This window comes from Ovis canadensis, chromosome 22, assembly GCF_042477335.2.
Source record: "Ovis canadensis isolate MfBH-ARS-UI-01 breed Bighorn chromosome 22, ARS-UI_OviCan_v2, whole genome shotgun sequence".
NCBI lineage: Eukaryota > Metazoa > Chordata > Mammalia > Artiodactyla > Bovidae > Ovis > Ovis canadensis.
The window spans coordinates 49,395,372-49,421,208 of record NC_091266.1 but is presented as its reverse complement, the minus strand read 5'-3'; the positions used below and the strand labels follow the sequence as shown (position 1 = coordinate 49,421,208).

The 25,837-nt window shown below is 46.2% G+C and overlaps 1 protein-coding gene across 5 annotated transcripts in view; it reads right to left on the bottom strand.

Annotated features, from left to right (window-relative positions):
• Positions 1 to 24,448, bottom strand: part of CASP7 (caspase 7) — a 42,752-nt gene extending 18,304 nt beyond the window's left edge. The window contains exons 1-3 of one of the 5 annotated variants that reach the window (XM_069567559.1): positions 23,643 to 23,777; positions 22,622 to 22,719; positions 16,416 to 16,525 (exon numbers count right to left, since the gene is read on the bottom strand). In XM_069567559.1, the coding sequence (XP_069423660.1) occupies positions 16,416 to 16,525 (110 nt within the window). In that variant the 5' untranslated portion in view covers positions 22,622 to 22,719; positions 23,643 to 23,777. The other 4 variants (XM_069567562.1, XM_069567558.1, XM_069567560.1 and 1 more) reach the window with 4 other exon arrangements.
• Positions 24,449 to 25,837: the final 1,389 nt, after the last annotated feature.

The window sequence follows — 25,837 nt, the reverse complement described above, 5'->3', positions numbered from 1 at the left end:
CTTCATATAGCAATGACGACCCAGCCCAGCCGAAAGCAACAAAAAGCAAAGCCCGAAAAAATAAAACACAAAACCCAAGTGGACTAGACTGTTGCCTGTGGATATATTCTGCAAGAAAGAGTCCAAGAGGCTAGCGTCTACCACCTACTAGTTGTGAAGCTTCAGGCTCCCTCTTCCTGGGGATTATCTACCTCCCTTCCACCCCATTGTCCTTCTTGTGCCATCTCTCCCACTCTGCCAGTTACTGCTGCCAGGCTGCAGGAGTGACATGAATTGAGCACAGTCTCACACGTAGGAAGGGGACTGGTTCCTGAGAGGGGCTTATGTTAGGAAGCCCCAGCCACTGATTCCGCAGGACACGGGACAATCATTGTGCTTAAGTCTTTCTTTTGTGTCTGACATTGTTTGGAAATACTTTTGGACAAGTTCTCCTCCATTTTTTCCCCTCCACTGTTCCCATTTCCAATTTTGAAACTTAATAATAGCAAGTCTCCTTGAAAAGACCTGGCTGGCAGACCTAAGTTTATTCAATTAGCCACTCCCTCTTATAATAACCAGCAGGGCAAGTATCAAGATCCAGTTCGGTCTCTACTTCCTGGATGGACTCTAAAAGAGAGGGTCTTGAATCCAAATCAAACAGTATTGTTAAAAAAGAATGGGGAGGCTCTCTCTGTCTTGCTGTGGCATGATTTCCAATAAGTAGCATTAAGTGAAGAGCAAAACAAAGCAGTAGAACAGTGAGAACACTGTGCTACCTGTCAGGAAAAACTAGTATTTCGCTTGGATTTGCATAAAGAGACTCCTGCAGGATGATACAAAGGATAAATACACAGATTCTGGGACTGGACTGCCTGGGTTAGAAACCCTGCACCAGCACATTGCTGAACGATCGTGGGCAAGTTACTTAACCTAACCTCTCTGTGCTTCAGTTTCCTCATTTGTCAAAACAACATTAACAGCCTCTGCCCCAAAGCTAGTAAACAAGTTAATAGCCACAAAGCACTTAGAACTGTGTTTGGCATGTATGGCACCTCATTCCAGTACTCTTGCCTGGAAAATCCCATGGACGGAGGAGCCTGGTAGGCTGTAGTCTATGGGGTTGCTGAGAGTCAGACACGACTGAGCGACTTCACTTTCACTTTCATGCATTGGAGAAGGAAATGGCAACCCACTCCAGTGTTCTTGCCTGGAGAATCCCAGGGATGGGGGAGCCTGGTGGGCTGCCAGCTATGGGGTCGCACAGAGTCGGACACGACTGAAGCGACTTAGCAGCAGCAGCAAGCTGTAAATAAATGTCATTATTATTACTCATGTTATTTACCACGTGCATGCCTGTCAAGTCTCTTTAGTCATATCCGACTCTTTGCGACCCTATGGAGCATAGCCTGCCAGGCTCCTCTGTCCATGGGATTCTCCAAGCAGAAGTACGGAGCCGGTTGCCACGCCCTCCTCCAGGGGATCTTCCCGATCCAGGGATCCAAACTGAGTCTTACCTGTCAGTCTCCTGCAATGCCAGGTGGGCTCTTTACCACTAGTGCCACCTGGGAAGTCCATGTTATGTATTAAGTAGCATCAGAAGTGATTACCTGTGTTCTAGGGGCCAAGGGTAGGATAGTAGGAAGGAGGAAGAATTTTGACTGTATACCTCCTTTTGTATCTATGAATAAGTTACCTATTCAAAGATTTTTAAAAGTTATTATTTATTAGTTAAAAACACTTGCTGCAAATGAATTTCAAGATCGGGTCTGCTTTGAACATCACTTTTTTGAAATTTTTGGATTCATACTTTTTTTGTGCAATTGTTGAGAGATGTCCCTGAATACCCCATTTTTCTGTTTTCTACTGCAATTTCACCTCTTTCCCTAACTTTTTAAACTTCTTCCTATGTGTCAATAGTAACAACTATAATCAATACAGTTCTACTGTTCTATTAAGTACCGCTTTTTGAACACTTGCTGCCTTACATATTATATCTCATGTAATCTTTATAACAACTCTATGAGGCATTAACCCCATAACTCATAGAACAGATTGCATTAACTTGTCCAAGATCACAAAGCTAGACAGTGGCAGTGCCCATGTTTATTCTGTGGTCTAACACCTTATTCCAGGGTTTCTCTGTTAAAACAGATTCCCAGGCTTCGCCCTAGATCCAGGCTCTGATTCCCAGGCCTGGGTGTTTTCTTGGAGACACTCACACCCGCTGAAGCCTGAGGGCCTCAGCACTAGTCTGGGCCCTTTTGACCTTGACCTTTCACTCCTGTCTCTGCTCTTGCTTTAAGCCTCTTGGTTACTTCCAGAGGCAGTGGAAGCAGAGGTCCCAGTCCTGGGGGGTAGACCAGTGCCTCTCCCTCCTAAACAAGGTAGGAAGCACCAGCTCGTCCACCCTATCAAATGCCACTCTTCACAGGGCTGCAGCCTTTGGGCCCCTTAGCTCTGGGCCAGAAGGTCACAGGAGATATGCCTCGGGGAGCACGGCCTTGTGGAAGGCACCCTGGGTCAGCAGCATGGCTATATTTGGGGTCACGTGTGGGATTTATGGCTGTTCATGAAATCTGCAAGGTGACAGAGGTGACAGCTGAGCTGAACATTAAACCGAAATTAACAGCAACAACTGAGACGCTTCCAGGAAACACCTCTGTGCCATCAAGGTCATCCTGATGTGCCCGTGTCTGCACAACGTTTGAGTGAGTCTCCAGCACTGCCTTGGTGGCCCCATAACTCATATCAGCACAGTGTGGGGAGGGCAGCTCTGCCATCCCAGCGTTAGCAGCTCATAAAGTTACCGTCTGGAGATCAATGGCCAGACCCAAGCAGATTGTTAGATAAACAACTGCTGTGGGACAGAATCATAAGACCCTCAAAAGCTCCAAAGAGATGGTACTAATCCATCAGCCAAGTGCACAGAGATGAAGGTGGTCTGGTCCACACCTCAGCAGGTTCTCGAAAGGTGGGGGGCCGGGGAGGGAACGAACAGGGTGATAAGGAGCTTTCAAGTATCCAGATTAAAAACTTCTTCAGCTGACTATCCTCCCCTGAAGATAAGATTTTCTAAAAGTGGCTGTTCTTGTCCTCTCAGGTTTATTTAGCTTTTCTGCAGGAGATGCTACCACATGTGAAAACGGCTATCACACAGTCCCCAAGAGGTGGACAATCGCACTTTGTTCCAGTCCGGATCACTGGAAACCAGCCCTTCTCAATCTGACAAATGGCATAAATGGTGGAGGAACCACTTGAGATATCCCCCAAGTCACCAGGAACAAGGATCATTGATATATTTTTTTAAATTTATTTTTTGAACTATAGTTGATTTACAACGTTGTGCAGCAAAGTGATCCAGATACACATATCTGAATATCTATATTCTTTTTTTCATATGTTCTTCCATTATGGAAGAATACAGTCCCCTGTGCTCTACAGTAGGGCCTTGTTGTTCCATTAATATTTTTTAATAGTGTTTAATGCTTTAATGAAGTCTGTGAATAATCATTACCCACATTTGTTCTACAGAGTACAAATGAGAGGTATGGAAGGATCTAACAAAAAAAGACCAGCCAGGGTACTTTTAAAGCCAGATTCTAGGCCTTCCCCTTCTACCCTCCCCAGGCCCCATTCTGTCCCCTCCCTTTGCTGATTTTGTGCTGATAGACTTAGTCTCTAACTTGACCTTTCTACATTCTGAACACACTGGCCAAGATTACTGCGCTGAGGAGAAACACCGGATTCTGGTTTTGAACCCTGCAGTTAAGTGCAAGGCTCTGATAAACCATTGAATTAAAAGCTCCAAAATCCTCTTAAAAGCTCATGTGTTACACAATTGGCTGCAGATTTAAAAAAAAAAAAACAAAAAACCAAATCTGACCACAAAATCACCATGCTTAATTTGGGCCAGACAAGCAAGATCACAAGAGCCAAGAAGGCCTCGGAGAAGGACTGACTTAGGAAGTGTGTTCAAGTGTGCACTCAGATACAATGAGCAGCCAATTTACAGAAGCAGGCTGGCTGACTATGGTGCTTCCTCACCATCCTTCCTGCTGCCTGCTGTGGTGGTTCCTCGCTCATATGGGGAAGGACCACTGTCTTCAACTCCCAAATGCGTTCCAGTAAGCTCAAATCTCTGCTAGGAACACAGCTAATGCCAGCATTGATTATCAGGAAGGAACTAGATAATTCTAACCTCTTAGATTGAGAGCCATTTTTCAGAACCTCAAATTTCACAGTACACAGCCAACTCAGTCATTTCAGCAACATCAAGAGGCAAAGAATTACAACCAAGCTCCAATGGTTATTTATACAAAAAGACTTCCTTGAAGAATCCACAGTCACTCGTACCAGAAAACATTATAGGATAAAAATACTGTGCCTACTTTACAAAGAAGTAAAAAACCTCAGAAGGCGCACAATAAATTTTTATAATACACTCGGCACAAGTATTATTTTCCCCATCACAGGAGTGAATAAATACAGGTTTTATCTTCTCACAGATCCCCTAGGCTGCTCAAAATGTGAATTATAACTTTCTATATTTGGAAGGGAATATATAAGCACCCAAACCCGCTCCTATTTATTTTCTAAAGTGTCTCCATGAATAGGATTCCCAGTAGCTCTGTTTGCAGACATTCATCAGCACCAAAGTAAACACATCACCAGGCACACAATTCCCTAGGGCTGCTTCAATCGGAACCAGAGCTCTGGTTTTCATAGCTGCTTTGTCTAAATATTTTTGCGATGATTCATTCATGTTTCAAGATTTAAGGAGAGGGCATCCCCAGGTTGGGACACACCAAGGCACAGAATAAGACCGACAGGAAGGAAAAGAGTGAAGGTGGTACCTCATGTCTCCATCCGAAAGCACCCCCCTCTGCATCAGAACTACGCTTCGCCCTGCGATGACCGGCAGCGAGTTTCCTTCTTCCCTGAAATAATAAAAACTCAACATGCTCGGAGCTCAGCAGGGGCAGGAGACTGGCACAGTCCGCCCGGCCCTGAAGGCCTGTGACTGAATCAGCAGTGAACTGCACGCTGGACTTTTCCATAGGACCATTCACACTGGGGCTGGGAACATCACACTGGCCTCCCCCTTCTCTGCTGACCGGCAAAAATGCCCAGGCTCCACGTGGCTGCCTCCTCCCCATTCCCGGACGGCTCCCTAGAGAAAAAGTGACTTTCTAGGAACTTGGGGTCCCAAGGGAAAACCCACACACCTCCACGAACATGCAGCCAGTAGCACCATCTTTAAGAGTGAAAAACTAGAAACAACGAGGCGATGGCTGAGCAAGGGACAGAGGACAGGGAGAATAAAATACTACACAGCTATTTAAAGTGATGAGCACGCAGATGCAGGCAACCCACCGAAGTGCCAAATGCACAGAAAGGTGGCAAAACAGCACACATAGGAACTGCGAAAAGATGCAAAATTTTATGTAAGTGAATGAAAGTAGGAAGTGAATGTGTGTTCAATCAGAGTTCAAATTCATTAAGGTTACTTTTTTTCCTTATCAAGATACTCAAGATAGTACTATATGTAATAAAACAAAAGACCACAAGCACCTTAATTTTCAAATAAGGCATGTAATCATTTTTCAAGGGTCCTGAAAAGAGCAAATGGTTCAGGAAATGACTACACTTTTCCCATTTCACTCCTCCAAATGCAATGAGGAAGAGGCGAACACATAAAACTCCACATTATTAAGCAAACAGCTCAGCAGTGCTGTTCTCAATTTCCTGGTTCAAGGTCACAGTCAGTGAAAGGTGTGAAGCTGATGAAGTCGAGTTACAACATCTGCTCTCCTGGGCAAACCTCCTAATCACTTGCCATCCTCAGGTTTGTGAAGGAGAGGAAACTGGCTCCATTCCTTCTCTGAAACTACGTTTGCAAAAATACACTTACATTGGGAAACAAAGTCAGTTTAAAGTCAGGCTAAGGAGAAGAATTATCAACCTTCATATTCCCAACTTCCTCCTTTAAAAAAGAATAGAGACCTTTGGCAATAAAAACTGATAAATGACTTTAAAAAAAATCATTCAGGGGAAATAAAGGACTGAATTCTCTTTAAATAGCCTAGAACAAAGTGGGAGACATAATGGTATCTGTATTGTGGCTGCAGGCTCCAGAACTGAGAACAGCTCAGACACTTCATTTTGATTCTCTTACAAGCACTTCATCTACCTTTTTCCACTTTCAGCTGCGGAGTTTACAGAGTCATCTTAAACCAGTTGTAGGCCAGGTAGAAAGCCCTAAGCACCAGTGAGCTGGGGTTTGACCATGCAAGGCCATAATGCACATTTCTTACTGTGACTACAAGTTCCTTTGAGAAACAATGGGTCTTATTCTCATAGCACTTTTCTATTACTGGACTTCTGTGCTAACGGTGTTTGAAAAGTTCTATTACTATTTACCTGCCTTTCTCACTTTTTTTTAAACCTCTTATTTTGCACTGGGGTATAGCCAATGAACAACGCTGTTCAGGTGAGCAGCGAAGGGGTTTGGCCATACATATACATGTATCCATTCTCTCCCAAACTCCTTCCTCACTCTTTCTGTTAACTTTATAGCTTTGTTATTTCTATTCTGGAAGAGCAATCATCTATACATGTAGAAGTTACGGCTTCAAAGTTTTATACTGCCTGATCATGTTTCAGAGGTGTGGCTCGCTGCTCCTGAAACGGTCACATGGCCCCCTTTATCAGAAAGCCCATCGCTAGCCCTGTTGAAATGCTGTCTGTATACCATCCCTCAGCTGAAGTGAAGCAGAAAGGGAGCAGTTTCAATGAAGAATTAAATTTGCTGACCCACTTGGGTGGAAGAAAAAAAACCGCCCGCTGGTGGATTAATATGGTTGAATAGCTCGATGCCACTGCACTTGTGGATGGTACTTGATGGAATGACCCCAAGTTAGACCTGGGTCTTGGTCTTGCTGGGTGACTGTGAACAGAGGACTTTACCTCTCTGGTCTTCACTTTCTTTGATCATTACAGAAGGGGAACTGGATAAATTACCTTTCAAGGAGTTCTCTGCTTTGAAATTACGGTTCTAAGATTTCTCCCTCATCAGGTCCTTTAATTCTCACAAACAACCCAGTGGATGGTATTGATATTTCTACCACACAGATGAGGAAACTGAGGCTCAAGAAAGCCAAAACATTTGCTCTAGTCGCTCAACTAGAGTGGGACCCAAGCGCCAGGATCTCAACCTGAGTTGTCCAATTCTACACCAGCACAGCTGTCATTTTAAGCAATATCATCACTGCTTCAACTACATCATTAAACCATGATTACTCTTTATATAAAAAATTGGGAGACAGGCCTCCAGTATTCCAGGGTCTGAATTTGAACGCTACCTTTACTGAAAACGTAAACTGCCTGGGTATATTTTAAAGTTCCTTTTCTCTTAGGGCGCTTGGACCTGGTCTCTTTCAATCAACGAGCATGACTGAATGACTTTTGCTTAATTAGGGACACAGTCTCTGGAATGAGTTAATGTCTGCTTTGTCCCTTCTTTTCTCCAATCCGCCCATCCCCCCTCCAAACCAGGCAGGCCACCTGGATCTTTCTTATAACCACACAAATAACACTTTTTTAAAACAAAATAGGGACCTGTTTACATATAACACTTACTGGTGGAGCAACGCAAGCTGCAGCCCAGGAGAAAGAAGGATTACAACCAAGTGCTATTTATGAAACATACTCCAGGAAGGACAAAAGTTGGACCACAGAGATGACACAGAGGGGAAAGCCCATGGGATCTGAGCCAGAGCCTCAAAAGTAGGGAGTTTATCAAGCTTCAGAAACAAATCTTTTCTCCTGCCCTCCTCACTCAGGAACTGGAAGGATAAACACACCCCTTGGCAGGGACACCCCTCGCTCCACCAAGGCCCCGGGGAAATTTGAGAGCCTGTGCAATCTGTTTTCTGCATTTTTTATTTCCTTTAATAGTGACCTTGAGCAGAGCTCAGAAAGGAGTCTGATTTCTCAGCTGCAGTGTTGCTGGGAGGGAGTATCTTCCAGGCTACTGGGCAGGGCTTGGTTTTGTATCTGCCTTGGCTTCCCGTGGTGCCACTGGGACAAAAAGCACCCTGTTCAAGGGCCTCCACTGAGACCTGTGCTGTGTGGCCTGGCCTGATCATCACTCCCCTGTGGCTTTGTGCCCCACCCCCCACTCCCCGCCAGGCAGGCTCTTCCAGTCCCCTGATAACCCACTGTCTATTCTCTGACAAGTCCCTTCTCCTGCAGCTTGCCCCCATCCTTCCTTTCCCAGCCTCATGCAGCTCCCAATACTCCATAATTCTGTGAACAGCTATTCCCGGTTACTAGCTATTTCAGCTGTGCCTGGATTTGAACTTGAGTTTATATCCAGAGCAGGGACCACATCGTTAACATGGATGGCAGGTAACCTGGGCTAGGATCTAGGGTTACTGTTAATATCAAGAGAGATCCTCCTTCCAGTGCTCAGATGACACGAAGTCTTGTTCAAAAATGATGGCTCATAATGAACATAGATGGTACACACACAGTTGTCCCTTCATATCTGAGGGCGATTGGTTCTGGAACCCCTGAGGATACCAAAATCCTTGGATGCTCAAGTGCGGTGTTTAAAATGGGGTAGTATTTGCATATCGGAGAAGGCAATGGCAACCCACTACAGTACTCTTGCCTGGAAAATCCCATGGACAGAGGAGCCTGGTGGGCTGCAGTCTATGGGGTCGTGAAGAGTTGGACACAACTGAGTGACTTCACTTTCACTTTTCCCTTTCATGCCTTGGAGAAGGAAATGGCAACCCACTCCAGTGTTCTTGCCTGGAGAATCCCAGGGACGGGGGAGCCTGGTGGGCTGCCGTCTATGGGGTCGCACAGAGTCGGACACAACTGAAGCGACTTAGCAGCAGCAGTATTTGCATATAGGGCTTCCCAGGTGGCAACAGTGGTAAAGAACCTGCCTGCCAAAGCAAGAGACCTAAGAGATGGAGATTCAGTCCCTGGTTGGGAAGATCCCCTGGGGAAGGGAATGGCAACCCACTCCAGTATTCTTGCCTCGAGACTCCTACGGACGGAGGAACCTGATGGGCTACAGTCCAGGAGGTCGCAAAGAGTCCAACATGACTGGAGCAGCTTAGCACTGTGTGCATAGAATATAAGCATATCCTCCCTTATACTTTAAATTATCCCCAGATTACTTATATAATACCTGCTGCTGCTAAGTCGCTTCAGTCGTGTCCGACTCTGTGTGACCCTACAGACAGCAGCCCATCAGGCTCCCCCCATCCCTGGGATTCTCCAGGCAAGAACACTGGAGTGGGTTGCCATTTCCTTCTCCAATGCATGAAAGTGAAGTCGCTCAGTCGTGTCCGACTCTTAGCGACCCCATGGACTGCAGCCTACCAGGCTCCTCCGTCCATGGGATTTTCCAGGCAAGAGTACTGGAGTGGGGTGCCATTGCTAAAACAATATAAATGCTGTGTAAATAGTTGCTGGCACTTTAGAAATCCATTTTGCTTTTTGAAACTTTCTGGAACTGTCTTCCAATATTTTCAGTCCACAGTTGGTTAGATTCACAGGTACAGAACAGAGGGCACACAGCACTTACTTCTTCTAACACATTTAAAACAATTTTTTTATGGAACTTTTTCTATTTAAAAAATTTCTTGGAATATAGTTACTAAGTCCAAGCATTTTACTAATTTAAATTTTACATTCTAAATATTTTCACTTTGAGGTTCTCTGTCTTTTCCAAGTATACTTCAGTAATCAGATAAGTAAAAGACATTTTAACAAAGTTTTGTGTTTTAAGAAATATGAATTAAGGAACAGTCTGGTTTACTCTGGAGAAAGAAATGACAACCTGGTAGGAGGACCCTGGTAGGCTATAGTCCATGGGGCCGCAAAGAATCGGATACGACTGAGCGACTTCACTTACTCAGGGCCCAATAAAATGGGCTTCCCCGATGGTTCAAGAGGCCTGGGTTAGATCCCTGGGTCGGAAAGATTCCCCTGGAGGAGGAAATGGCAACCCACTCCAGTGCTCTTGCCTGGAAAATCCCATGGACAGAGGAGCCTGGCAGGCTATAGTCCATGGGGTTGCAAAGAATCAGACATGACTGAGCATGAACGCAATGAAATGGAAATAAAACGATGCTGTCATGCCATCTAGTGGCAGTGAGACAAAAAAACCAAGACAAGTCTAAGGGCCTGGGACCACCTAGGTCACTGCGTCCATCCCATCCAGACTTTTGGGGGGGAAAGAGAGGTCTTTTTGTTTCCCGGAGTCCTTGGGGTTTCCAGTGGAGGGTGAGGGTCCTCAATTAGAGACAGATGGGGTGCTACTGCCCCCTCCACTGCCTTCAGTTCGGTTCAGTTGCTCAGTTGTGTCCGACTCTTTGTGACTCCATGGACTGCAGAACGCCAGTCTTCCCTGTCCATCACCAACTCCCGGAGCTTGCTCAAACTCATGTCCATCGAGTCCACTGCCTTACCTTCCTGCAATTCTGACACCTAGAGAAGGGAGCTGGGGATGGGCCAGGAGGGAAGGTGCCTGCCCTCAGCTGCAGGGAGCACCCAGAGCAGCAGCAACACTCCCACACCGCAGGCTGCACCCACCCCTCTGGCATGAGGGATGCAAAGTTCCCCGCACCCTGCAGAGGGAACCACGGAGGGGCTGCCACACACCTGCCAGACTTTCAGGAAACAACCAGCATCCAGGGCTGTGTTCAGGTCACCCCAGCTACAGAATTACAACCCCAGGCAGAATCCGTAAAGCACAGATGGTAAGTGTGGGTGTCCATAGGTCAGGTGTGATAAGGGACACTCCCCTTTGCTTTAGATTATCCTGTCTTAATCACACTTGGAGTTCCACCCCATCATATACGAGGTCTCTGACACCATCCAAGTTTCTCACAAGGTTTTGGTCAGCAAAGCCACAGGCAGCAGGCACGGTCAGGGAAGCACTGAAAGGCAGCAAGTGCTGCTGCAGTGCTATCACTGTGACATTGGAGACAGAAAGGGCTTTACCCCCTTGCCGAGCTAGAGGGCTCAGTGGGCACGAGCCGCCTTCAACGCTCCCTGGGATCCAGGTGTCACTGTCCCCTTGTCAACCTCTTCTCTGGCTTTTCCTTCCATTCAGTCAAAGTTTGACAACTTCTACCTCTCAGAAGCTCTGGAGGACCCTGTCCCGCTCCATCTACACCATCCACTCTGCCTGGGGAACTCCTAACCTGCTTCCTCTCCCCACAAACCCCTCTTCAGAGCATCCCTCTCCGTGCTGCAGCTTGGGTGATCTTGTGGGTTTCTGTAGGTATCATCGATCAAGTCACTCTACGGCTTAAACCCTTTAGTGACCTCCCCATCCTCAGAACCAATTCGAGATCCTTTCTGTGACCTGTAGACAACTCCTTCTAAATTCCGGCTCGGCCAATCTCCACCCCCCCATCTCTGCTCTGCCCACTCCTGACACCATCACACTTCAGTTACTGGTTTCACGTGTGGTTTCCCTACCAGAGTGTGAGCGTCTGAGGCAAAGACCACACTGATCATGTTGGTCTGCTTGCCGGATGCAAACCCAGGGCCAGACACAGGACCTGGCACATAAAGGTGGCAACTTAGAGTGGTGGTTGAGAGCTCGGTTTGAGAGGCAAGTGAGTAGAGGTTCAAATCCTGGCTCTGCCACTAGTCAACTATGGGACTTGCTGCAAGGGACTTACGTTCTCTCAGTCATTCCGTAAATATTTACTGAATGGGACTTCCTGGTGGCTCAGTGGATAAGAATCTGTCTGCCAATGCAGGGGACACTGGTTCGATCCCTGGTCCAGGATGATTCCACACGTGGTGGAGTAATAGAGCTCATGTGCCTCAGCTACTGAAGCCCACGTGTGTAGAGTCTGTGCTCCACAACAGGAGAAGCCGCTGCAAGGAGAAACCCACACACTGCAACCAGAACTACCTCCCAATGGAAACCCAGCACAGCCAAACATAAGTAATAAGTTTTTAAAAAATGAATGAACAAGTGAAATAATCAATTAGTGACCAAAATGGTATCTCAAGTGGCTAATTTTAAAGATACTCTACTAGATGAAAGAAATGTCTATCCTATTAAAGTTAAATAACAAGAAAAAATCAAACCAAAAAAGGGAGGAAAAATCTAAAATTTAAGGGGTTGTCACACATTTTACTTGAATTTTAACTGTCTCTTTGGTAGGTGGCTGGTGTATTATCTAACATATGGGTACAGGTCAGATCTGAGTGAAGGCAGCGAAAATAAGCAACTAATATTTCACAACCCGGATGAAGACAACATTAAATTGACATTTAATGTAGCTTGAATACTGTTTAGTAAGTCAATAATTATGGATGCAATTCATACAACTAAAATAAGCAGTTCAGAAGATGGAATTTAATTTAAATATTTTGCAAGGGTACTTACTGTTTATTTTGATAATATGAAGGCTGATGTTAATATCAGCCACACTATAAAAAAGGTAAGATCCCCTGGAGTAAGGGAATGGCTACCCACTCCAGTATTCTTGCCTGGAGAACTCCATGGATAGAGGAGTCTGGTGGGCTACAGTCCATGGGGTTGCAAAAAGTCTGACCAAGACTGAGAAATTAATACATTAAAAAGGTATAGTAGACTAGAATATAGGTTATATCCAGGCTTATTTACCTTTCCAAAGAATTTAGGGGGGTAAAAAATCCCTGCATCAAAGACCACACCTATTTTGGGCAAGATGATGGGTCTTCTAGGCAGTGGTCTCCAACCAGAGTACTCGAAGACTTTCTGAGGGATGCAGACAAGACATTTTTAAGTGAATGAATTGCCAGGTCCTCAGTTTCCATTTGTATTTTTCCTAAAACTGGTCTGCTTGAGTATGATACCACCTCCCCTTTACGAACTCCCATCTCGCCAACAGAAGAAAAGGGTGGACTTCTCACCAACCCTGAATGTTAGATGACATAGAGACTGCCACACACATGATCTAACAAAGGGCCAAACATCAGTGTCCCTGTGTCTCCCTGGCTCGCACTGAGGTGTGCTGAAGTAGGAGGCAGGGGCTCATTATTAACACTTATACAAGAGTCTGATCAGGGTGAAGGATGGCATTAGAAACAGGGCTGTTTGGGGCCACAGTGGACTGTTTAGATCCAATTATATATCAAAAAATATTTTAAAATGCACATGATAAGATGAAATGAGAGTGGGTGACTCTCATTTAAGGATTTTAACACCCTGATTATTCCCAAAGACTTTCTCACTTCTGAGCAAAGTAAACGCTTAATCACAAATAAGTGAATAAATAAAGCCCAGCACTGGGCTTTGTGCCCTTTCCTTTCTTCCTGATTTCCATTTGGTTTCGGGTGACTGTTGAAGAACAGTGTCAACAACTCAGGTGGAGAATAGAGAAGGAGAGTAGCTCACGAGCAGAAAGGACCAGTTTTCAAAAATAAATAAATAGCATCCAGTGTAAAAGCATCTCACCAAAATGATACTAACAAATATTTATTAATGTGATTTTAATTATCTTATATGTACTGGAGCATTTTGTGGTAAACAAGTTGCCTTTAAGTAAAAAAGAAACAGGTTGAATTAATAGTTATTTGAGGAGTTTTGATCAAGTCTTTTTGGTGTACTTCCCAGAAACTGAAAAAAATTAAAGGTCTCAAGGGTTGAATAACAATTTATTTTGTAAGTCAGATACTTTCCAATTCCTTATTTTCAATACAACTGAAGAAAGAGCTAATTGAGCTGTCATTTTTGGCACAGAACTCAGAAGGAACTGAAAGAATTAAGTGACATTATAACAAAACTGCTGCCATCCCAAGTACTTATTCACAGTTTCTCAGCACGTCTATCTCTAAAAATGAAAAGCAGGAGAAAATGATGATACTAAACTCTTTCTTATTCTAGCAAAAGGTATTATTTGCCCATTTCATCACAAACTAGCTTTTTAAATGCTCTCCCCTCCCATATTTGATTATTATTTCTATGAAAAATTATTTAACAGCACTAACAATTTATCCATGGGAAATAGATGGAGAAACAGTGGAAATAGTGTCAAGGTTTATTTTTTTGGGCTCCAAAATCACTGCAGATGGTGACTGCAGCCATGAAATTAAAAGACGCTTACTCCTTGGAAGAAAAGTTATGAGCAACCTAGATAGCATATTCAGAAGCAGAGACATTACTTTGCTGACTAAGGTCTGTCTAGTCAAGGCTATGGTTTTTCCAGTGGTCATGTATGGATGTCAGAGTTGGACTGTGAAGAAGGCTGAGCGCCAAAGAATTGATGCTTTTGAACTGTGGTGTTGGAGAAGACTCTTGAGAGTCCCTTGGACTGCAAGGAGATCCAACCAGTCCGTTCTGAAGGATATCAACCCTGGGATTTCTTTGGAAGGAGTGATGCTGAAGCTGAAACTCCAGTACTTTGGCCACCTCATGCGAAGAGTTGACTCATTGGAAAAGACTCTGACGCTGGGAGGGATTGGGGCCAGGAGGAGAAGGGGATGACTGAGGATGAGATGGCTGGATGGTATCACTGACTCGATGGAGGCGAGTCTGAGTGAACTCCGGGAGTTGGTGATGGTCAGGGAGGCCTGGTGTGCTGCAATTCATGGGGTCGCAAAGAGTCGGACACGACTGAGCGACCGAACTGAACTGAACAATTTATCAGCATTTATTTGTTCTGATCAACTGTCAATAAAAACCAAGAACTTAGTTCAGGAGAAATTTCTTTTAATACTCATAAAACCTAGAAAAATGTCTTCAAACTTATGTATATGTACATATGCATACATATACATGTTAAAGAAATGTATGATGAGGTGATCAATAGAAGACTTTCAAGCAACTAAATCTATTACATCAGAATAAAATACTGTGGAAATAAAGGGTTCGAGGGAAAAAAAAGAAACAACATAAAAATTCCAGATGTTACAGGACAGCTTGTTCACGAACCTTTCTAATGGGTTAAATTACTAAAGAATTAGACTCCATACACTTAAAGGGATGATTTTAAAATGTTAGTCTTAACAACACCCTTTTCATTTTCATAATTTCTGGGAAGTATAACAAAAGGCTTTACTAAGACTTATGAAATGACTATTACAGGATTCCAGTTTCTCTTTTACTTAGAGGCAATCTACTTAACCTGAATACTCAAGGGAGATGGGAAAACAGAAATACTATTACGTCCTTTGCAACTATTTTGACAAGAAATTTATATGTCACCTTAAAGTGTATGAGGAGGTGTGTGTCTTAGTTTTACATTATTTGGGGGGTATGTGAGCAGAAACATTTGAAGGCCACTGCACTGGAGAATGGTTTAGCCTTGACCACCTGACCTCATGACTTTGAAAAGTTTTCAGCAATTGGAGCTGTATTTTCTGGTTATCTCATGGGATATCTTTGGCCCTAAATGGCAACCAGTGCCAATGGAATGCAGATCTAGGATGCTGAGGTCTTCCCACTTTTCTGAGCCTTGTCTGGGATGATGTGACCCAAGGTTCTCTGTGGGATGTTGCAGGGAGCTAGCATGCCCCTTGTCACCAGCAATTCCCTTCCTGAGCCCTGCTAGGGAGCATTCCCTAACCTCAGACTTTATCCCCCTCTCTGTCTCTCCAACGTGGGGCTTGGGGTTTAGGAGCTAGCAAGAAGGCTGATGCTTCTGACCACAGACTATCCCTGCCTCTTGCCAGGGAGCTCCACTCACTGCCCCTCCATGACCAACATTAAGGAGGGGAGGTAAGGGGCTCCTCCACTTCCCTGCAGCCCTACTTTTAAGTAGAAAGCACAGCAGAGGTGTTAAGTGAGCAGTGCTAGTACTGCTTCGATTCTAATCTCAGCTCTATCATTTATTCACTGCCATCACAATGGAAGGCTACTAAATCTCATAATGCCTCAGTTTACCTACCTGTTAAGTGATGGTAACAATAGAACCATCTCCTGGGGTTGTGAGGATTACATGCAATACTGAGCTGGCATACAAAGGCTTAATAAAGGAAGCTATTATTATTAAATGTAAAGCTCAGGATTTAAGAAGTGAAAAAAGGAAAAGGAAATGGTAGGAATCAGTAGGGTGCTACCGTAAAATCTCCTATCCCATGGTCCCCAGTTCGGCCTTTCAGCCAAGCCTGGTCTCAACTGGCAGCAGTAATAGTCCATGTTTTTTCCCAAAGGAGGCTGGCTGCAATTTACCTCTGATGGGGAGCTTGGCTCCCCCACACCTGGGCTTACCCTGGACACAGGGGAGTGCACAGGGGGACCCCAGTGTTGTCATACACAGCAGCAGGATTCTGCACAAATCTCCCATGCACAGTACAGACTTCCTCCCCTGAGGGCCCCCTTCTGCATGGATGAGTGGAGATGACAGAGGCGTGACAGGCTGAAGTGACCCAGGGTTCCTCTTTAACTCAGTGAGAAAGGAACTTACCTCAAGATCGATGCGACAAAAGAGGACCGGTCTGGCTTTGCATCAACTGTATCATCATTTGTGGGATCCTCAGCCCCCTGCTCCACAATATGCCCTTGATCGTCTGCCATCTGGAAGGAAAAAAAACAACCAGATAATTGGTACCCAGTGGCATCACTGGCCTCATGATGTTTTAAATAACACTCATTCAGTGACAGTTTTTATTTAAGCCTAGAGATGATCAGTATTGCCTGTCTGGGCTCCAGGGCTGCCGTACCAATAATTCATTCAAATGCTCGAGTGCCAGCTCTACTTCAGGCTTCCCTGCAGAGTCTGGACACACAGCTGCAAAGAAAGCAAAGTCCTTGTCCCTCTGGGAGCTTCTAATCCAGCATTCATGATTTTGTTAAATGTTCACTGTGTAGGAGAAACTGTGGAAAGTCCATCAAGGTCTGTAAAAACAAGGAACTCCCCCAGAATTCCCGACAGGTTATAAGATGTTCATCCTTTGCCTGGCATCCCTCAAGCCCAGTTCAAAAAACAGGGACTTCCCTGGTGGCTCCTTGGTTAAGAATCCGCCTGCCAATGCAGGGGACACCAGTTTGATCCCCAGTCCGGGAAGATACAACATGCTGCAGAGCAGCTAAGCCTGTGCACCACAACTATTGAGCCTGTGCTCTAGAGCCTGGGAGCCACAACTACAGAGCCTAGGTGCCGGAAAAACATTAGCTCACATGCCCTAGAGCCTGAGCTCGGCAACAAAAGAAGCCACCGTAATCAGAAGCCTGCTGCCGCAGCTAGAGAAAACCTGTGCGCAGCAATGAAGACCCAGTACAGCCAAAAAATAAATAAATAAAACAGCAGCAACCTGGAGTATGAAGCTCTCTGTTTCAGATGATTTTACATAGTTCTACCAAACAAATTTTCATCAACTTACTTTTCTGCTCGAGAATCTTCACAAGATCCCTACAATTGAAAAGTTCAAATCTTAAACTGAACTCCTTGGCTCCTCAAGATCTAGTACTGGTTTCCTCGTCGCTCAGTCATGTCCTGTAGCCCACCAGACTCCTCTGTCCGTGGAATTTTCCAGGCAAGAATACTGGAGTGGCTTGCCATTTCCTTCTCCAGGGGATCTTCCTGACCCAGGGATCAAACCCGAGCCTCTTGTGTCTCCTGTACCAGCAGGCAGACTCTACTGAACCACCTGGGAAGCTCATCTATTACTACTGTAGATGACAAACTGTGGTCTACCATCTGTTTTTTTCGTTTGGGGATATTCTAAGTTTTATTTGTCCTTCCTTTTTCTAATTTTGTAAGGTTGAAGCTCAAGTTACTGATTTGTGACCTTTACTTCTTTCCTGCATACAGGTGTTCAGTGCTAAAAATCTCACTCTACGTACTCACCACCTGTTTTTGTAAGTAAAGTTTTATTGGAACACAGTCACACCCATTCATTTCCATATTGTCGGTGGCTACTTTCCCACCACAACCACAGCTGAATGATTGTGACAGACATCATGGGGCCTGAAGTGCCTAAAATATTCACCACCTGGCCCTTTAAAAAAAGGTTCACTCACCCCAATCTAGGATAATTACTAGCCAATAGGATCCCCTGGGACTTCCTAGGTGGCTCAAGAGGTAAATAATCCACGTGCCAAAGCAGGAGACAAGGGGCTTGATCCCTGGGTTGGGAAGATTCCCTGGAGGAGGAAATGGAAACCCACTCCAGTATCCTTGCCTGGGAAATCCCAGGGACAGAGGAGCCTGGTGAGCTACAGTCCATGGACTGGCATAGAGTCAGACACAACTAAGCAGCTAAACAATAGAATCTCCTACTCACCTACTACTTCCCTTACTTTAGGAAGCAAAATTAACGATAATAAAAATAAAAACTCACATTTATTATTTGCCAAGCTAATTGCTTATTAAGTATTATTTAATACTCTCCCAAATGATGTTGGGATCTCCCAGGTGATACCAGTGGTAAAGAACCTGCCTACCAGTGCAGGAGACATAAGAGATGGGGGTTGGATCCCTGGGTTGAGAAGATTCCCTGGAGAAGGGCATGGCAACCCACCCCAGTATTCCTGCCTGGAAAATCCCATGGACAGAGGAGCCTGGTGGGGCTACAGTCTATAGGGTCATAAAGTGTCAGATATGACTGAAGCAACTTAGCACACGTGCATACAAATACTATTTGATCAGCTCTAGGATCATTGCCTTTGATATATGAGGAACACGAGGTTAGAAAAAGTAACTGGCCCCAGGCTAAGCAACTAGTAAACCAAACTCAGAACTGAAGCCAGCAACAACACTCAGAGCCCAGCCCTCACCAACATACCAATCAGCCTCCCAGGCTCTGAGCATCCCTGGGCCCACCATGCTCCATCAGGGTTTATGGTTGTTTCAGTCTGGAAGTCATCACCCAAACCTTTGCTGGACAAGCCATCTTTGGCCAGATGGCTAGTTCCCCATCTTCAGAATTTGGTTCAATGGTACCTCTGCTGGGAGGTCCTCCCTGATTACACCTACCTCCCCAGCTCCTTCCCTTCCCCCAGTCGCTTTACAGTCCTTGTATTTGTCTTGATTATCAGCACTCTACTTATTGCCTGACATTGTCAAACATGACAAGGTAAGTTCACCATGACAGAGGTACTGGCACTCATAAAGTTTGTGCTAAACAAATATTAATTGAATGGGAAGCTGGAAGAAACAAACACCCCAAGGAAGAGAATTAGCTAAAAGTGACACAGCTGGTCAGAAGCAGAGCCTGTACTAGAGTTCTTCCTTCTAAACCAAGTCCTGGGTCCTTTCCTGTAAAGGGCATGGCCTTCTGTAACAAAGCGAAACCTCCCCAGACTCTGATTCAGCGATCGTGGGGTCACAGGTGGCAGCTGCAGGTCTATACTCCTATCAGTCTCACCCCCAGAAGTTTTCACCCAGTTGGAAAATAAGAAGGCATCTATCTGACTGTGCCCCAGAGCACAAGCAATGACTTTTGGAGGGGGCTGAAGGAATCTACATGTGGGGAGGCGTCCAAGATGGCAAAGCGCTGACTCTGTAGCCCTGAGTAGTATTATCCTGTCACCTTGCAGCTTATTTAGGGGTCAGCTGGGCAGTGAGAAGTGACAGGGAGAGTGAGTTTCGTGACCAGATCCCTACAAAGACAGTGAGAAGTCTGATGGCCATCTTGTTCCTCAACACATAATGAACACCCCACCATAGACACCAAACTGTTTCCGATTAGGAGGTAGTTAAGATTTTTCAGATTAGGACCCAAACCATTTCTCAAAAACAGAGATAACCCATATCCAGAGGAAATTAATGTTAAGTATAGACATGTCAGAGAAGGCAATGGCACCCCACTCCAGTACTCTTGCCTGGAAGATCCCATGGACGGAGGAGCCTGATGGGCTGCAGTCCATGGGGTCACTAAGAGTCGGGCACGACTGAGTGACTTCACTTTCACTTTTCACTTTCATGCATTGGAGAAGGAAATGGCAACCCACTCCAGTATTCTTGCCTGGAGAATCCCACGGACGGGGGAACCTGGTGGGCTGCCGTCTATGCGGTCGCACAGAGTCGGACACAACTGAAGCGACTTAGCAGCAGCAGCAGCAGCATAGACATGTAGAAAACACTCAATCATTTTTATTTCATCTCCTTCACATAGACTTAGTTACTTGTGGATCATTATTAGTAAAGCAAGGAGATATTTTCAAAATTAACAAGTTAGTGTCATACAAAATCCACCAGAAAAAGACAGATACCTTTGACATGCGGTGTTGAAGCCTTAAGTCTTTTGTCCTAGAGATTGTCAAACAGAGTGAAGTAAGTCAGAAAGAATCGTATATTAATACTAAGGCTAATCTTAAAGAATGAACCTAGGATGTATGATGATAAAACAATGCGACCATTATATAGACCATTATATCTATGTATCAATATATAGATACAAGTTCCTGGAAGTTCAATGCACCAGGTGCGTTCTAGGAGTCCGGGAGACACCTGACCTGGCCCTGCCTTGCTGAGAGACAGGCATTGACACATAGCATGAACGTTGACAACCATGATCAGGGCCACCTGTGGTCAGAGCAAGGACCTGACCAAGCCCCAAAGGAATTAGGGAGGGTTCTCTTGACCTGGTATTTCCGGTGGTTCAGACGCTGAAGAGTCAGCCTGCAGTGCAGGAGACCCAGGTTCATTCCCTGAGTAGGGAAGATCCCCTGGAGAAGGAAATGGCAACCCACTGCAGTATGCTCGCCTGAAGAATCCCATGGACAGAAGAGCCTGGCAGACTATAGTCCTTGGGGCTGCAAAGAGCTGGACATGACTGAGCGAATAACACTTTCACACTTTCACTTTTGACCTGAGGTCTGAAAAGTGGAAGCAGAGAGGGTGGAAGTGAGGGAGGCATTGAAATGCATACCCATCAAGCACCCAACACGCTCCATCGACAGAGGGGAGCAACATAAACCCCTCATCCCTCCCTGACACTTGAAAGGGGCTTTAGACTTAAGTGACAGGCTGATTTCCACAGCTCAGAGGTAGGAAGATCTCCAGAGTTTTCTTTGCAAACACTAAGCCAGGAGGGTCTTCTGTTTGAAACCTATAGCATTTTTCTGGGCTGAGGCCGAACACTGTCTAGGGGGCCACTGAGAGACCCTTCTAACAACATTTAGAACGTGTCTAAAACGAGGCAGTGTGCTGGAGCTTCATTCTTATATCTGTAAGGCTAAACATTCAGTGACTGTCTTATTCCTCTGAGGCTGGCCTTAATTTCTGGTTGAAGTAAAGTTCACCCAGAATGAGAGTGGTGACCGAGTGGGGTGCCTGCTCTTGGTCCCATCATTTCAGTTAAGCCAAGGCTTGGTGTTGACCTTTTATTTATGCTTCTCTTTGAAGCCCAAGATAATCCAGGCCTATCTCAGTTGGCTATGACTGGAGAGAGCATGTCTGGAGTCATTTTCTTGTATTCATTCCTGCTGTAAGGCTAAGGCTGCAAAGACCAGTCAGTCATTTGGGGGAATATATAGCTTATTCAATTGTCAAACATATCTATCTTCTTTTTAATAAATTAATATTTAATATACATACAGCATTAGCAATGCCAGGCACTCAGTTATTATTATTATTACTATTATCCACGAGGACTCTTATTTGTCGTTTGAGAAGTTATCTTAATCATCATGTTTTTTCTGTCTCAGTCATAGAAAAGTGCCAGGTATACAACAGGCACTCAATAAATATTTCTTCATTAACGTCACAACTGAAATGTACTTAAACATTTTAAATCCTTCAGGGCCCTGACTAAATTGTTGACATGGGACAGACAACAGAATCAAAGGGACTCAGGAAGGTGGCTGAGAGCCTAGTCACAGTGAACTGCAAGCCAGATGTGTAAATCAGCACCTCCACCTATATTAGCCATGGGACCTTGAACAAAGTTCTGGAGGAGGGCATGGCAACCCACTCCAGTATTCTTGCCTAGAGAATCCCACGGACAGAAAAGCCTGGCAGGCTACGCTCCACAGGATTGCAAAGAGTCAGACACGACGGAAGCCACTTAGCACAGATGCACGCACTTGAACAAAGTACTCAATGTCTCCAAGCCTCAGTTCCTCATCTGTAAAATGGGAAAACAGTGATGCCTAAGTCACACATGGCTATGAGGATGAATGGAACAATGCATGTAAGATGCTAAATGTTCTAATTTCACCGTGTCTAAATGTTCGATAAATACTCCCTATTATCACCACTGTCTGGAGAACTCAAGACTAAGACAACACTCTCCTGTCAACTCTCACTGGTATTTAAAAAGAATAGAAACATGTATATGCATGGCTGAGTCTGTTTACTGTTCACCTGAAACTGTCACAACATTGTTAATTGGCTATACCCCAATACAAAATGTTTTCGTGTTAAAAAAAATTTTTTTAATTAAAAAAGAAAGAATGCTACAAAGCATGAAAAAAAAATCACATTGATATTTTAAATAGCTTTTGTGAAGACTGAAAAAAAGTTACCCTAGTGATTATTTCTACACACGTTTAAGTGACTCATACTTATGTGGTAAGAAATCATTTCCCAGCTATTATCTGAATTTTATTGCAGCTGTTTCCCCTGAAAAGTGACATAATACAACTTGTGCCTCACCCTAGCCCCAGTGAAGACAATTTTTCTAAAAGGCTCAAAGAGAAGGCACCCAGAGTGCCTCCACCGCTCACCTCCAGCACCTGTGCAGGGGAGAGGGGAGTGGTTTCTGCTGGGCCCTGAAGTACTCTACTGTCCCCTGATGCTCACGGCACTGCCAGGAAGCTGGAGCCTATTACAGAAGAAACTTTGTTTTTTTCAGAGAGGTTAAAAAACCTGCCCAAAGCCACACAGCTAACAGGAAGCAGAAGTGGACTATGAAACCAGGCTGTGGCTGGCGACCTGGATGGCCATCAGGCTATAAGACCCTGAAGGAATAAAATGGCCTGTAAGTAAACAAAGGTTAGGGCCACGTCCTTGGCCAGCCCAGGAGTTCAAGGGAAAAGACCCGGGGATTACTCAAAATCACTCACAAATAATTTTACTGCCCCATAAAAGGCAAACTTGCATACAAGGGTGAAAGGTTGCAGACGGAGAGTCCTGCCTTTCTCCACTTCCTCAAGGAATCAAGAGCTCCGCAGGATGACAGCGGCTTAAGTTTACCTGTAGTGTGCTAAGCCCAGACAGAGGCACTGCTGTGCACTGCAATCACCTCATTCACCCTCCCGGCCCACCACCATATCCGTTTCACAGACAGGCACAGAAAGGGTCAAGGCCCCACAGCGGACAGGCCGGCCGCTGGGACTGGAACCCTGGGCTGTCAGACACGGGACCCTGTGTTAGCCAGACGAGAGAACAAACCCCTCCCGCCCTCCCAGGTACCCCCCTTCTCCCCTTCCAGATACCCCTCTCCCGCCCTCCCAGGTCCATCCCTCTTTCTTTTCCGAATCCCGAATAGCACCGAGTGTCCCGAGCCCGGGGACTAGAAGGGAAGGGAGGACAAACTGAGCGAAGTAGGTGATACTGGGTGGGGGGGTGGGGGGGGGAGAGCCTTCTTTCCCAAGTTTTACTGCTTTGCCTGAAGGGACCCGGCCCCCGACGAACGCGCTCGGAACAACCCCGAGAGGGCAGCCGGGCGGGAAGGGAGCAAAGCGGGAGAAGGAAGGGCGGCGGCCCACGAGAGAGACGCCAGACGGAGACGGGGGCCGAAGTTACCGTTCCCACGGCGACCGGACGGCCGGAGATGGCGTACGTCTCCGTCACTCCGCCGCGAGGGTCTGCGGCCGCTTGAACGAAATCGAAACTAAAAGCAACAGCGCAACCGGGGGAGGAGTCGCCCGGGGCTGGACCCGGACCAGGCGGGGCTGCGGGCGCCGCCTCCGACTCCGGACTCCGCGGTCCATACCGTCGGCCGCGCGCAGGAGTCCGCGCCTCCGCGCGCCCTATCGGGGAGAGCGCACCTACCCGCGCCGGCCGAGCGTCGCGCGCGCCGTCCCCGGAGGGCGCCCGGGGCAAAGCTGGCGAGCGTGCTGGGCAAAGTTTGCAGAGCTCTAAAGGGGTCCCGCCGCCGCGCGCGCCGTTCCCCCGAGAAATATTTGCAGAATCGATCGCGCTCCCAGTGACCCGAAGAGCGCGCACCGCAAAGCCGCCGCACGCAGTGTCCCCAGCCGCGCTGAACTGAGAGCGCGCCCGGCCGATTTCCCGGGCGCCGGATCATGGGGCGCTCGTCAGAGTCCGCGCTCCTGCCCTTTCGCTGCTGCCCTCGGTCTACAGCTCGACTTCGGCCTCCGCATCAGCCCCGGGACCCAGTTCCCAAAGCCCGAAGGCTGCTGCCCAGCCAGATCCTGACCCCACTGTGTGCGGGTCGGTCCCTGGGGGGACTGGGCGCCCGCATCTGCACGAGTTTACCAAGGGCAGGCGGTGGGAGCCGCCGTGGTCTCCAGCTCCCAAAACTTGGTTACACTCCGCGGCGCGCCTTTCTGCAGAGCGCGTTCCCACAGCCCAACACCTCCTGCTGGCCTGGCTGTAGCTCCAGAATCATTCCTGGGCTGTCTACTGAGCGCCACCACGTGTCAGCCACTGGGTGCGTGCGTGCCTGCTGAGTCGCTCAGTTGTGTCCTTTGCCACCGCATGAACTAACCCGCCGGGCTCCTGTGTCTATGGTATTCTGCAGGCAAAGATCCGGGTTCGGGTTCCCATTTCGTCCTCTAGGGGGGGATCTTCCCGACCCAGGGATCTAACCCCCGTGTCTTTTGTCTTCTGCGTTGGTTAGCCATGTTCTTAACCACTAGTGCCAGCTGGGAAGCCCAGCCACCGGGTGTGTGGCCCTAAGGTAGTCTAATACGGGAGAGACATTGTAGTTGCCCCAATACCACTTCACCCCTCACCCACGCGTGCCCCCACATTTGTCTTTCTTCAACCTGGAGACTCCAGCGGAGGCCTTCAAGGCCTTGCTCTCCAAGACTTCTCACCGGACTGGCTAATGAACACAGGCGCCCTGACGTGTAAATAGCGGAGGAGAAATTAGAGTTTTCTTCACACCAGAGACATTTGCTATGAAACTATCAACACCTTGAGTGAAGGGAGTGAATCTTCAGGATGTGACGTCAGGCAAGAACGGGCATCTCCCTCTTTGCTCTCCTCTGGGCCTGAGACTTCAATATCCTCCATAAAATCTCACCAGGTAAGGACACTTTCTTGGTTTAAGAAACACTGGCCCCAGGCAAGTGTAAGTGAATAATGATAATTTAATAAGTTCTGCCAGAATCCTGAATCCATGACTATTTTAAACAAGCCATTATACTGTTTACACTATGGCTATGCTATACTGAACGTCTGTGCACTCGTCCCCCAATTCATATGTCCCCCAATTCATCCCCAAAGTGATGACGTTAGGAGGTGGGGCCGTTGGGAGGTGCTTAAATCTTGAAAGTGGAACCCTCTGGTAGGTGCCCTTGTAAAGCTGGCCAGACAGAGCTTCCTGGCCTTTACCAAGTGAGGACACAGAGAGAAATTGCAGTCTGTAACCCAAAGAAGGCTTTGACTAGAACCCAACCATGCTGGCACTCTGTTCTTGACCTTCTAGCCTCCAGTACTGTGAGGAATAAATTTCTGCTGTTCGTAAGCTTTTCAGCCTGTCGTATTTTGTTACGGCAACTGCAACAGACTAAGACAGGCTGTCCTATTCTTTCTTGAATCCCCATATTTCTGAAATGTCAGGGCCAACTAAGTCATTGGATACCCAAAGATAAAATACTTTTTGAAGGAATTCAATTGTGAATCACTTGAGAAATGAAAAATCGTTTAGTAAGGCAAATACGTTACTCTTTAATCTGATTTACACAATTAAGTTTTTGCAAGTTATTCCTGAAATACGATAAAACAGTGGTAGATGTGGAGGAGGCTTCACA